The following is a 13,495-nucleotide window of genomic DNA, read 5'->3' on the forward strand; positions in this document are numbered from 1 at the left end:
TACCTTCAAATATGCACAGCCCAAATCCAAACACTGCCCCCTACCTCCACGGCTGCCACACCGTCCACGTCTGCCACACCATCGGAGCCTCCGTATGGGCTGAGGCACAGCTATACTACAGCACCTATTGCCTTGTAATGTATGTAAAAACCTCAGGGAGGTTTCTGCAGTAACCTCACTGGGTCTTCCTGCTTCAAGCCCCCTCTCTTTAGTCTGTTTCTGTTTGTGTGTTTTAAACACAACAGCCAGAGGAATCCTTTTAAGACACAAGCAGATCCCGTCCCTCCCTTGCTCAAAAACTTGCAGTGGCTCCCACTTCACCCAGAGTAGAAGCTGATGTCCTTACAAGGGCCTACAGGGCCCAGCCTGCTGTGACTTTGCTCTCTCTCCCCTGATTCACTCTGATCCACTCCCTGGCCTCTTGAGTGCTCTGCATACAGGCCAGGCCGCTAGTGTCTTGGAGCCTGTGTGTTTGCTTTGCCCTCTGTCCAGAACACTCTGCCCCCAAATCTGTATGGCTAACTTCTTCATTCCTTCTTCATTCCTTCAAGCCTTGACCCAGACGTCAGCCTTGAGATGAGGCCCGTCTTGACCATGAAAACTGAAACTGTCCTCCCTGCCTTCTTTACCTTTCTCTACTCCTTTTTCCATTACACTTAGCAAGTTCAGATATACTATTTACATTACTTATCTGTTATGTTTATTGTTCATTCTTTACCCCCTGGTAGAATGCATGGCAGGGATCTTTTCCTGCTTTTTCTGTTCTGTTCTCTTTGTGTCCCAAGCACCTGGAACAGCAAACAATAGCCTACTATTAGCTTTGTCCTCTGCCCCTCCCTACACCCTCAGGCCCCTGGCCCTGGAGCCCGAGAGGAACCTCCTTTGGGGAGGAGGGTGCTTCCTGTGGTGGCTCTGCTGTGGGAGGCTGTGTGGCACAGGTAGACACATGGGTTGTGGACTGTGTGCAGCAGCCTGTATGGAAAGGTGCCTGCATCCCTGCTCCAGTTTTGTCACCAGCTGTGACAAGTCACTTCTCTTCTCTGGGTCTTCCTTTCTAGGTCTCTCCCTCACATCAACACCTGGCCCTCTGTGGGTAAAACCGGGAGTGCAATTTACTTCAAACTAGAGCTGAAGAGAAGTCATTAACTTCCCACAACAGTACCACCCCACAGAGGTAGCTCCCAAGACCAAAAGCCAGGGATTTTGGGGGCGCCTGGATGGCTCAGTCAGTTATGCATCTGACTTCAACTCAGGTCATGATCTCAGGGTTTGTGAATTCAAGCCCTGCTGTCAACCCAGAGCCCGCTTCAGATCCTCTGTCCCCTTGCCCTCTGCCCCTTCCCCATTCGCGTTCTCGGTCTCAAAAATAAACATATAAAAATAAAAAAAAATTTAAAAACCCAAAAACAAAATCCAGGGATTTTGTTTCTAGTCCACATTACAGACAGTTTATGTGGACAGTTAGGGAGGATTATAAATACCTTAGTACCAAATGCAAAGTAAACTTTGCAAATCATACTGAGATGGAGGAAGGCTTCCTTTTTAAAAAAAATTTTTTTTCTCACTCTAAATTTTTTTCTCTTTAACACACATTCAAAAATCTACTCAAAACTCAGTTTTAGTATTACCAAACCCAAACTCCCATCTGAAATGTGCTCTTCCTGAAGTGTCACTTCTGACATTTAGTGAGCTACCCTGTCATGAAGTCAGCAGACTTGAAAGACGTGGGGGTTTTCAGTGTATAAAGAAAGAATGCTGTGAATCATAACACTATAGTTTCATCTCCAATTCTCAAAAGCACTTCGCTGAAAATCGCATTAATCCTTGTAATTTCCATGATAAAAGGCCTGGATCAGGGTTTTGTGAGGAAGGGGCGGGGTAAGTGGGGCCAGAGCTCCTGGGGATCGTGGGAAAGACTAAGTGCAGAGTTCTGACCCAGGAGTTGGTTGTGGGCAGAGCTACAACTTCAGGACACTTGGGAGGGGTGCCTTGCTTCCCTTTGGCGGGGGCACCCCTCCTGGTGCTACCTTTCCGCTCTGTTTCAGTGTGTGTGTGCTATCGCGTCAAGGAGACCAACTGTAGGCTTTTGGAGAAACTTGGAAAGAGAAGTTCAGCACAGCCAGTGACTGAAGTCCCAAGGACGTGGCAGAAAATCAAGAAATAAAAAAGCTGGAGAGACACTAAGAGAACACTGGATGTTAATTATACTGGCATTTCTTTTTTAAAGGCTGGAGAAACTTTGGATGCGATTATAAAGTAAGTAGACTAATTTTACAAAGATATAGATGCAGACTAATGCATAGAAATGAGGGAGACTATAGTTATCCTGGTAATATTATTGGATGTCTCAAATGCAGCTCAATGATCATGATTTTTAAAGTCTCTCATTAAATTCTAGTCACATGCCTCATTCTTGATCAAAATGTTTATCAGCAAATTTGATTCCCCTCCCCATTCATCTGCATAATCTCTAACTTTGACTTTTCACAGTCAAAACCAAAAATAAATCTTCCTTCAAAGGACGATCCCAGGTGCAAGCACGACTCTTGAGACTATTTCAGAGCTTCCTCAATTTCAACCAAAGTCCAAAGATTCGCTGTAAACAGAGGTACTATGTATTTTGAATTCTGACTTTTGACAATTTTCCACGGGAATCTCATGTTTCTGCACACCTTGTGAGAGGAGGCACAGAGCTTTCTTGTTCCAGACTATCTTTTTATGTAGGAAACAACCTTGGAAGAGAGAGTTTTCCCCTCTTGGACAGCCTTGCTTGCATGCCCTTTAAAAGACTAGGCTTCCTGAGCTGGAAATTCCTCAGCTGTGACAGCCTCTACCTGGGCTACTCAGCATCGCCCCCGTGAACTTGGAAGACCAGAGGAGCAGATGAGGAACAGGAAGCTCACGCAGCCAGAGAGCCTTCTGACCTGGGACTCTCCTGTCTTTGGCCAACGTCCATGACACTGTGGCAGGTTAACTTGTTAGCTTGCACACAGGGTGTGACCCTTCATAGCTGTTGACACCAGTCACCCCCGAAACTTAAATCTCATAGAATAAAGGGATTTCTTTGTCCTACCTGATTTTCCACCTCTCTCAGGCAAAAGATCTAATACAATTCCAGTGCAATGAATACGTATGGATTGTCTTCTGGAGTTTGTTGCAAATGCACTTAATATTTCCAGCCAGAAAAATGAGAAGTTAATATAATGTATTAAAAGACATATGTAACAGAGACAATTGTTAGATAGGACTAAAAGAGGTTAAAGGGGAAGAAGGTAATCCTAGAAGGTGGAAATACAATAAATCGCAAAGCACATATTTAATTTTGGTTTAGTCCCACAAGCGAAACCCTTCTTTGCTTAATTGAAAATTGTGGCCCTATCGCCCTCTACCGGAACCAGGCTGGAAACTACAGGAAAATTGTTTGAAGTTGCTCTTCATGGAATCTGCTCACATCTCTGTTATGCATTGCTACCACTTTCCAGATTTTAAAGTATAAACCTCAGGTGTTCAGAAAGATAAAGGAACACAGCTCCCTTTGCATCTGCAGCCTGACAGGTTAATGCTGAACCACCTCATGCTGAAAAGAGTGGGCAGTCCTTCCCAATACTCACCTTTAATTTGTAGCAGCCAGATTACAGGACCACTAACAGAACCACTAACAGTAGCCTTTGCTGGACATCTCAACAGGTCGTCCCTAGCACTTCTGCCTCCACCTACCTCACTTCTATTCCATGGACATCTGCTTAGAACCCTTCCCTCATCTATGAACCCCATCACCAAACCTATTCAGTTCCATCTCAGAAAGTATCACTTTGCTCCTGGGCCCTACAGGACTAGACGGAATGCCAACTCTTCCAGCAGAGTAACATCACACTGTGAACTCAAACGGTGAGTGCCAAAAGTCCAAAACTTCATTTTAGTTTAAATGTTACCCTATCTAGGGGCGCCTGGGTGGCTCAGTTGGTGGAGCAGCTGACTTCAGCTCATGATCTCACAGCTCGTGAGTTCGAGCCCCGTGTCAGGCTCGGATTCTGTGTCTCCCTCTTGCTCTGCCCCTAACCCACTCACATTCTGTCTCCGTCTCTCTCAAAAATAAACATTAAAAAAACAAAATAAATGTCACCCTAACTGTACCTAAAAGCAGCATGCCTAAATGTTTTGATCATGCACTGAAATCAGAAAAAAATATATAATGCACCAATAAATGTATTATTTATTTACAAATTATATAAGTGTACAATTGTACAATATATTATGTACATTATAAAACACACAAAAATAGAAATTTAAAAGGATGAGAGTAAATACAAATAACCATTTTACCTTTTCCCCACGGACTGATTATCTGCATACCCCAGGGATATATAACACACCCACCTGAAACCACAGCCCTAAAGCATGCCAAGGATTGCTGTATTTGGATTTTTAGCTCAAGTTACAGAAAAATGTGCAAGATCATAGCTTTTACAGTTTTGCAAAATAGCCCTAATATCTAGTTTAAATGTGTGAAGGTGTTTGACACTAACTTAAGACACATTAGGACCAATCACCACACAGCCAATGAAATGGTACTTTATGGTTCAATGTTAGCCATTTCATCTTAAGGCAAACTTAAATGGGGGTTTCATAGAGTTAAGTAAGAATATTTGGGGACAAAAATGCTTTCAAGAAATACTTAAAGGATGACGATTTGCCTGTTTAAGAAAAGCAAAAAACAAAAAACAGCTAGTACCTAAAAAAGTAATTCCTCTGCCTACAGTGGAAAAGACTTTAAAAGCGGTGGGGGCGGGGGGGGGGGCATCCCAAACAATGACCGTTAGCTAATGCAAATGGTTTAGAATGGATTGCCACACATCTGCCTAATACCAGTGAGTCCTTAAGAACATGAATTCTTTGATTTCTATAGCCCCAGTATCCAATCATTGCCCTGGAAACATAGAAACGCAGTGAATATATGACATATGATGAACAACCCCTCAAATACATAGACTGCGGAGTTACATTTGAAATAACTGTTGCGAAAGAACACTTCAGCATCTGGCTTTGATTTGTTGAAGCAAAGAACTAGATAGACCTCATGGTCAGCAATACACTCAGAGAGTTTCATTACATTCCTCAACATCCTCCCACATCTTTTCCCCATCAGTCAGTCCTTTGGCATCCCGCAACCCACATTGCTTCCACCCAAGGTCTGAGCTTCCCGCCATGCAGCAGAGTAAAACAGCAAGCCAAGCTTGTCCTTCTCCACCCCTCAGTGCAAGCTGGGAGAAATGTAAGGGCATTACCCCACACAAAGTGCTCCTTAATTTTAAAAAGTTATTCATGAAAACTTAAAAACTTTGTAGAAAGGACATAAACATCTGACTTTTGAGATTGGGATATACACATGACAAACACCATGGGGCCTCAATCAAGTTTTATAACACTAAACTTTACAACTGCTAGACTTTCAAGTGTGGTCTCCTCATGGAAGAGTTATCTTCTAATAGGTACTTCGCTGATTTAGAGAAATAAAAATACTACACAATTTAAATAAATTTCATAAATAACGTTTCACTTTGTGTACACGTTTTCATCTGTATGCTCGATTATTCTGTTGACAAAATAGTTTCTTGATGAAAACAAAACTGAAACTACACTAAGAGTTTCCATTAGATTAATGCAAACCAGGGTCAGTTATCAAATCTTGATCAGGAGAAGACAGGATATGGAGTTTAGAGATTTGCTGAAGAGACGAGAACCATAAACCGAAGGCTCAGTTCTTTCACTATTGCAATATGGAGGTTTTTTTTTTTTACCTAAAGTACTTATTAGAGGATAATGTACTTACTTGGTTGGGAAGTACATATAGATCACCTAGAGAGCAAAGGAAAACAGACTAGTGGCATTTTCTAAGGTCAAGGTGATGCTGTTTTGTTAAGTACTATGGTGAGTTACTAGGTTGTGAAATCATCCTCTCTAAACACAGAAAGCCTCTGTAAGACAAAATGGCTACTAGAATAGAAATACTTTCTTGAAAATTATCTTTTAAGAAAACCAGGACATGTGTACATTACACACTAGTTCGTTCATACGTTTTCTTGAACAACTCCTTTTGCTTGATGCTACGGGCAGGGCTCACTGCCTTCTACCACACTTAAGTGACCAGCAGCTGTCTCACCCGACAGTCTCCCCTTCCCAGCAAAACCTAACTCAAAAATTAAACCCTCTACTTGCGAAGAGAAACAACTCCTCAGTGGCACTTCTGCCTGCCAAGGAAGGGTCTAACACCTTTAAAGAGAAAAACAGGTGATGGAGTTTCCAATGGAGAAATCGCTTTGAACATACTGAGAAAATATTACATCCTAAATTTAGAACCAGGAAAACCATTCATGTTTTTGGTAGTTTTCACATTTTATTTCCAACTACTGCAGTAACAAAACACCAGTGGTAATTCTGAATGGAAAGTGGCAACCTTTTAAATCAGTAAGGTCACAAATCAGTATTCCAACCGTACTTTGGCCTATGGAGATTTTGATAGGAGAGGGATTATTACAATCAGTCCTGTAATATCACAGACATACGCTTCCTCAGTAACTAGTAATAAAAATATTCATCTTACCTCAGTGATTCATCATGTATACATTTCTACTCTCTATAAGCACTATCCTTTGGGGTTGCAGTGTGTGAGGGGGAAACTCCTCCCACTCATATGGTTTTCTATGCCATACAGACACAGTGGCCACTTGAGCAGTAATGGACATTATTAAATTTTAGTTGAAAAATAAAAGAATGAATTATCCTATTATATGCTTTCTCTGGGAGTAAAAAGACACACCGTTACAAATGTAAAATGAGTCAAACTTCTATTTTATTGACAGGAGTCCAAAATGAATACAAAAAAATGCCTCCACTGCATGTTATCTATTTTTTTCCTTAAAAGGCTTCTGAGTCAGGTAGATTAAAAGCTAAGAATGTATTTTAGCTTTTATAGTGAACCTTTTAAAAAAGGCTTAATAACATGAGTCACCAACATCAGAGAACATATGGTCCCACACTCATTTTTAGACCTATAGTTTATAAAAAGAATTAGATCCTGCACTGATCTGCTAAAATAGAGGCTTAAAAATGTTTTAAGCCATTAAAAGCCATTTTTATAACCTAATAACTCTGGGCAATTAAGAAAAGGAAAATCCCCAAATGTAGCCCTCTGTATTATGTGGAATGTGACAGAATGCCAACTTATGACCAAGATAGATAAAAATAAAAAGTTTAAAGCTATGAATAGAGCTGTTATAAATAGTCTTGTATCACTGCAAAATGTCAATAAAATGAATGATAGAGCTTATCAAAAGATTAAAACTTGAGCAGATGTTACTTAAAACGTATGTGTGGTGTTTATCATCCTCTAATGTTTGCTACAAACTAAAGCTAAACAAAGAAAAGTTGCTCACTTATAGATTGGTTTTCATGTACCTTTACTTTTACTGGGACCATAAAATGATCAGATAATACATAGCCCACACTTCTGGACAGTTATAACAAAGGGTTTATTATCGTTTGCAGATGAAATAAATGCACCATCCCATTCATACGTGAAAGGCTCTAACAAGCCTTAAGCATTTTGGACTGCACCAAGGCACCACCATTGCCCAGTTGTATTATGCACCCATTTCGAGTAAAGAACTAATACCTCCCTCAACAGCAGTTCTGCACTGTTTCTGGTTTATTATACACTTCCGAAACAGCAAAAATTTGCAAGTATGTGCAAATATTGTGGTCCAGTCATAGTACTGCTTAGTCATCATCTTCCTCCTCTTCTTCCTCTTCCTCAAAGCTATCTTCAAAGCCCTCGCTGTCTTCCTGGTCTTCATCCCCCTCTATTGCTGTATCCCACTGTGGGTGATTTTCCGGTACAGGCTTAGCCTCGTGAACTTCCAACTATAAAGAAGAATTAAATGCAGACATGAGAAATTTGGGAGGAATAGTGAAGAAATATATGATAAAAGATTTTCTTTGACTGCAACAATTATAAAGAAATATATTTAATGGTTCTAGCTCTAAATTTAACATATTTGCTTATAACAGACATTCATCCCAGAAATAAAAAGGCAATCTATTAACATGCTAATGTCATTAAATTTCTAATACAATTTGACATTTTAATTTTACAGAAACTATACTATTTACTCTGTAGCATGGAAGATTAATAATTGTGACTCTTGAGCAACAACAAGGTATGTCTCAAGAAGTCTGCTGAGGGAAGAAAACCTCAAGTGTGACTTTTGCAGCCTCCAGCTTCCTGAAATAAAATTCTGTAGACAATGGAAAGAAATAGGATATCCTCATGGGAGAAAAACAGGCATGCCTTTACCAGCTCCCTATACTTTGGGACTCCCAGCACACAGAACAGTAATACTTTAATACAGCTTTTACACAAAACAATGCCTTTTATAAAAACCTCAAGGGAAACCTCAAGGGAAACTGGTAAACACTGACAGGAATGTGCTTCAAATGATACTTACACAAAGTATAAACTCTGATAAAAAACAAATTAGTTTTAGAAATTAATAAACACTCCAAAAGAACCTGTGGGAAAATACATGTGCTTTTCTTAAAAAAAAAAAAAAAAAAAAAAAAAGAACCCAGCTGGTGAGGCCCTATAAAGTTATAGCATATAAAAGCATATTAAGAGTATCTCTTAAGTAATTTATAGTTAACATTCTAAATCCTTCTAATAATTCATTTTCAAGGTTCTAAAGTATTATACTCCTTTAACTCAACAACTTAATTATGGAAAGAGCAGGCCATCAAGAATATCATATATAAAGTATAAGATGACATCTTTTTCCCTCTGTTACTCTACATTTCAAAACTAGAAATGCTTCCCTAGTATATTAAGCACTTATTCAAACAGGAAACTATATTTATTGAAGAGTCACTATTATTACCTTCAGGGGTTTAATCTGATCCAAACCCATATAGGAGTCTGATCTTAGAAACACTGTATACTGATAATTTCCAGGCTTGCCTGGTGCAGGAAACTTCAGTTCTACCTAGAAAAAAAAAAAAAAACAAACAGCACTTAAAATCCGTATTTGAGAAACGAAAGAAACAACTCATTCTTAAAGTTCCTAGGTAAGAGCGTTTAACTGGTAGGTTTATTTACTCAGATGACATAGGGAGCCCTAACAAACATTACAAAAGTTGGAACCCCAACAAATACATATATATATTTATGTCATTTATTATATATACTATGTAAAAAGGAAACCAAATTAGGCAGGACTGATGAGGTTAACTTGTATCTTTGCAATTCAAGAAAACATTTAAAGCAACCAAGTTCTGTATTAACCATCACACCTTGACAACTTGAAGAAATGAAGTAGGGAATAAAGGAAAATAAATGAAATGTAAAAATAACATAGGCTTCACCAAATAGGCAATTCTTGTGAGATTTTCTTATTTCTAAGATAAATGCTATGAGATAATAGAAAATACATGTATTCGTCTCTACCCCCAGTTCCTGGCACAGAGCGAAATCCCTATAATTTCCTACGTGATAAGAGCACTAGGAACATCTTTTGTTCTAGTATTTGGTCTGTGACCCTGGTTTCTGACACTGAGCTTGTAACACCTGAAGAATTACCTGGGTAATAGTAATGTGTTTTGTTCAAATGAGGTGACCCTTGATGAGCACCTAGATGAGGTCTGGTCACCAGAAAGACCAAGCCATGATTAGAAGTCTGGAGCCCTCAGCCACGGCCACCCATTCTCCAGAGAGGGGCTAGAAACTGAGTTAATGATTCATCATCCCTATGTTGATGAAGCCTCCATAAAAATCCTCAAAGTAAGGGGGTGTTCAGGGAGCTGCCAAGTTGGTGAGGACATGGAAGTGCTGGGAGAACGGTGTGCTCAAAAGAGCATGGAAACTCCATGCTCCTTACCACATACCATGTCCTATGTTATCTCTTCCATTTGAATAGTCCTCTGTATTCTTTATTACATTATTTTATAATAAACTAGCAAGTATGTTCCCTGAGTTCTATGAGCCATTCTAGCAAACTGTCAAACCCAAGGAGAGGTTCATGAGAACCCCAATTTATAGACAGTTGGTCAGAAGTACAGGTGACAACTTGAGACTTGCAAGTGGCATCTGAAGCACGTAGAGGGAGAGGGGCAGTCTTACAGAACTGAGCCCTTACCATGCAATATCTGATCCCAACTCCAGATAAAGAGAGTCAGTGTTGAATTAAATTGCAGGACACTCAGCGGTGTCACAGAAAATTACTTGGTGTGGGGAAAAACCCCCATACCTGGTGTCAAAAGTGCTGTGAGTGTGATAATAGTGTGAGTTACTAAGAAACACACAGGGGAAGTGAGTTTTTCCTTTACAAATGCCCAATGATGAAAATACCATATGCTTTTACTCATATGTGGAATCTAAAAAACAAATTAATAAACAAAAACCAGAATCTAACCTATAAATACAGAGAAGAAACTGATGGTTGCCAGAGGGAACTGACGGGCAAGGGAAGAGGGGATGGGCAAAATGGGTGAAGGGGAGTAGGAGAGGTTTCCAGTTATGGAATGAATAAGTTACATAAACAGAAGGTACAGCCTAGAAAATATAGTAAATAATACTGTAATAGCACTGTATGGTCTGTAGACAGTAGCTACACACATTGTGAGCATAGTATAACAAACAGAGAAGGTGAATCACTATGTTATACACCTGAAACTAATATAACATTGTATGTCAACTATACCCAAATTAAAAAAAAATTTTAAACATGCCCAATGCTTTAAAAAGTCAAGAAGATATTTATCTCCTATCAAATCATAAACTTCACATACAAAGAGTTACAAACTTAAGAGTTTCAATTCCAGGGGAAGGAAGATGCCGAGGAAGTAGGAGGACCCTATGCTCTCATCATCCCACAAATATAACTAGATAACTATCAAATCATTCTAAATACCCTAGAAATTGACTTGAAGACTAGCAGAACAAACTCCACAACTAAGGGTAGAAAAGAGGCCACATCAAAGAAGAAAGGAAGTGTGGAGATGTGGTTTGGGCAAGAAATGGATTATGACCACTGTGATGGGGACGGAGCCAGGGTCGTGAAGAAGGGCGAGAGACAGAGACAAATTAGCCACAGAGGAGTGCATGGGGAAAAGGAATCCCCGTAGTAACTGGCTTGGAGAGCACAAGGGCCTGAATTTCTTGAGTTCTTGCAACCAGCAGGGTTTTTAGCCTGGAGTTTTAAAGGTCAGCATACTGGCTCTGGGAGCACTGGGAGGACATCGGGGCTGCTCTTAGAGAAAAGGCAGGGCAAACAGTCCATAGACATACAGTGTGGAAACAGTGACCTGAAGAGTGCATGGGGTACACAGTGGGGAGTGTATTTGCTCATCTCACAGGGCATTGCTGAGAAACAGCATTCATGGAGAAATCCCTGGCCAGTGCCATTTCCCTCCCCTCCTCTTCAGCATAAGCACAGGGCCACCTGCGGGAAGCAGCACCAATACTACCTAACTTGCTTACACTAAGCCCCCACCCTCTGCACTCCAGTACAACTGCCCCTCCCAGTCACACTTGCTTCAGTCCCAGCACAGCGGAGCCCCAAGTTTCGCAGGGACTTGGCTCCCTTGGCGGTGGCAAAAGGACTCATTTCACAAGCAGACCAGAACACACCTAGTTAAAACTCAGTCACGTTCAGGCTAGGGACCAAACACTGCCTACCAACAAAGAGACCCTCTGCAGACAACTGGCTTGCAAAAAAGCAAAGCACACACAGCACACATTGGAGACACCCCCTGAAGCACCAGACCCTGGGGGAACAAGGGACACTACACTGCAAGGCACTACAGGACCTCTTCTAAATAAAGCCATTACCCTCAAGAACAGGAGACACAGCTGACTTTCCTAACACAGAGAGACAGGCACAGGGACTTAGACAAAATGAGAAGACAGAGGAACCTCTCCCAGATGAAAGAAGAGGACAAGGCCACAGCAGGAGATCTAAGCAAAACAGACAGAAGTAATGCCTGATAGAGAACTTAAAGCAGTGATCATAAGGATACTCACTGGATTTGAGAAAAGAGTAGAGGACCTCAGTGAGACCATTAACACAGAGATAAGGACTAACAGCAGAGATAAAGGGATCAATAAATAAAATAAGAAACACCCTAATGGAATGAACAGCAGGCTGGCAGATGCAGAGGAACGAATTAATGGCCTAGAAGACAGAACAATGGAAAGTGATCAAGCTGAACAAACAAAAGAAAGGAGGATTATACAAAATGAGAATAGACCTGGCGAACTCAGTGACTACATCAAATGGCAGTAACATTCACATTATAGGAGTCTCAGAAGAAGACAGAAAAAAGGAGACAGAATTTATTTGAAGAAATAATAGCTGAAAACTTTCCTAATCTGAGAAGGAAAGAGATAGATCCAGGAGGCACAGAGAACCCTCAACAAAATTAACAAAAGCAGACCCACACCAAGACATATTGTAATTAAAATGGCAAAATATAGTAATAAAGAAAAAGAATGTTAAAAGCAGCATGAAAAAGAAAAAAAAGACAATTACATACAAAGGAAACCCCATAAGGCTATCAGCAGATTTTTCAGCAGAAACTTTCCAAGCCAGAAAGGAGTGGCATGATATATTCAAAGTGTTGAACGAGGAAAACCTGCAACCAAGAAACACTATCCAGTAAGGCTATCATTCAGAACAGGAGATAAAGAGTCTCCTAGACAAACAAAAAGTAAAAGAGTTCATGACCACTAAACCAGCCCTGCAAAAAGTATTAAAGGGGACTCTGAGTGGAAAGATCAAAAATGACACTATGAAGGTAGGATACACAAAGCTGTAAAACTGAATACTTCTGTAAAGAAATCAGTCAAGGAACTCACAAAATAAAAGGATATAAAATGTAATAACATATGCCGAAAATGTGGGGAGAAGAGGAACAAAGAATGGGTTCAAACTTAAACAACCATCAACTTAATACAGGCTGCTATATGCAAAAGATGTTATATACAAACCTAATGGTAACCACAAATCAAAAATCATTAATAATATGCAAAGAATAAAGAGAAATCCAAATATATCACTAAAGAAAACCAGCAAACCATGAAAGAAAGGATCAGAGAAAATCTTTAGAAACCACAAAACATGTAATGAAAGAGCAACAAATACACACCTATTAATAATTACTCTGTGCAAGGCTTCTGGGTGGCTCAGTCAGTTGACCGTCTGACCCTTGATTTAGGCTCAGGTCATGATCCCAAAGTTGTGGGAATGAGCCCCGCATCTGGCTCCATGCTAAGCATGGAGTCTGCTTAAGATTCTCTCTGCCACTCTCCCCCACCTTCTCTCTCTCTCTCTAAAAAATAGTAATCATCATCATCATCATCACTCTGAATAGACTAAACACTCCAATCAAAAGACACAGGGTAACAGAATGGATAAAAAGACAAGACCTATCTATATGCTGCCTACAA

General features: G+C 40.2%; 1 protein-coding gene across 1 annotated transcript in view; it reads right to left on the reverse strand.

The window, feature by feature from the left end:
• Positions 1–4,190: 4,190 nt before the first annotated feature.
• Positions 4,191–13,495, reverse strand: part of SEC63 (SEC63 protein translocation regulator) — a 76,820-nt gene continuing 67,515 nt past the window's right edge. The window contains exons 20-21 of the mRNA XM_078447189.2: positions 8,931–9,035; positions 4,191–7,920 (exon numbers count right to left, since the gene is read on the reverse strand). Coding sequence (XP_078303315.1) covers positions 7,777–7,920; positions 8,931–9,035 — 249 coding nt within the window. The 3' untranslated portion in view covers positions 4,191–7,776. The remainder of the gene's footprint in view (positions 7,921–8,930; positions 9,036–13,495) is intronic.

The sequence above is a fragment of the Panthera onca genome, chromosome B2, assembly GCF_046562875.1.
Source record: "Panthera onca isolate mPanOnc1 chromosome B2, mPanOnc1 haplotype 2, whole genome shotgun sequence".
Taxonomy (NCBI): domain Eukaryota; kingdom Metazoa; phylum Chordata; class Mammalia; order Carnivora; family Felidae; genus Panthera; species Panthera onca.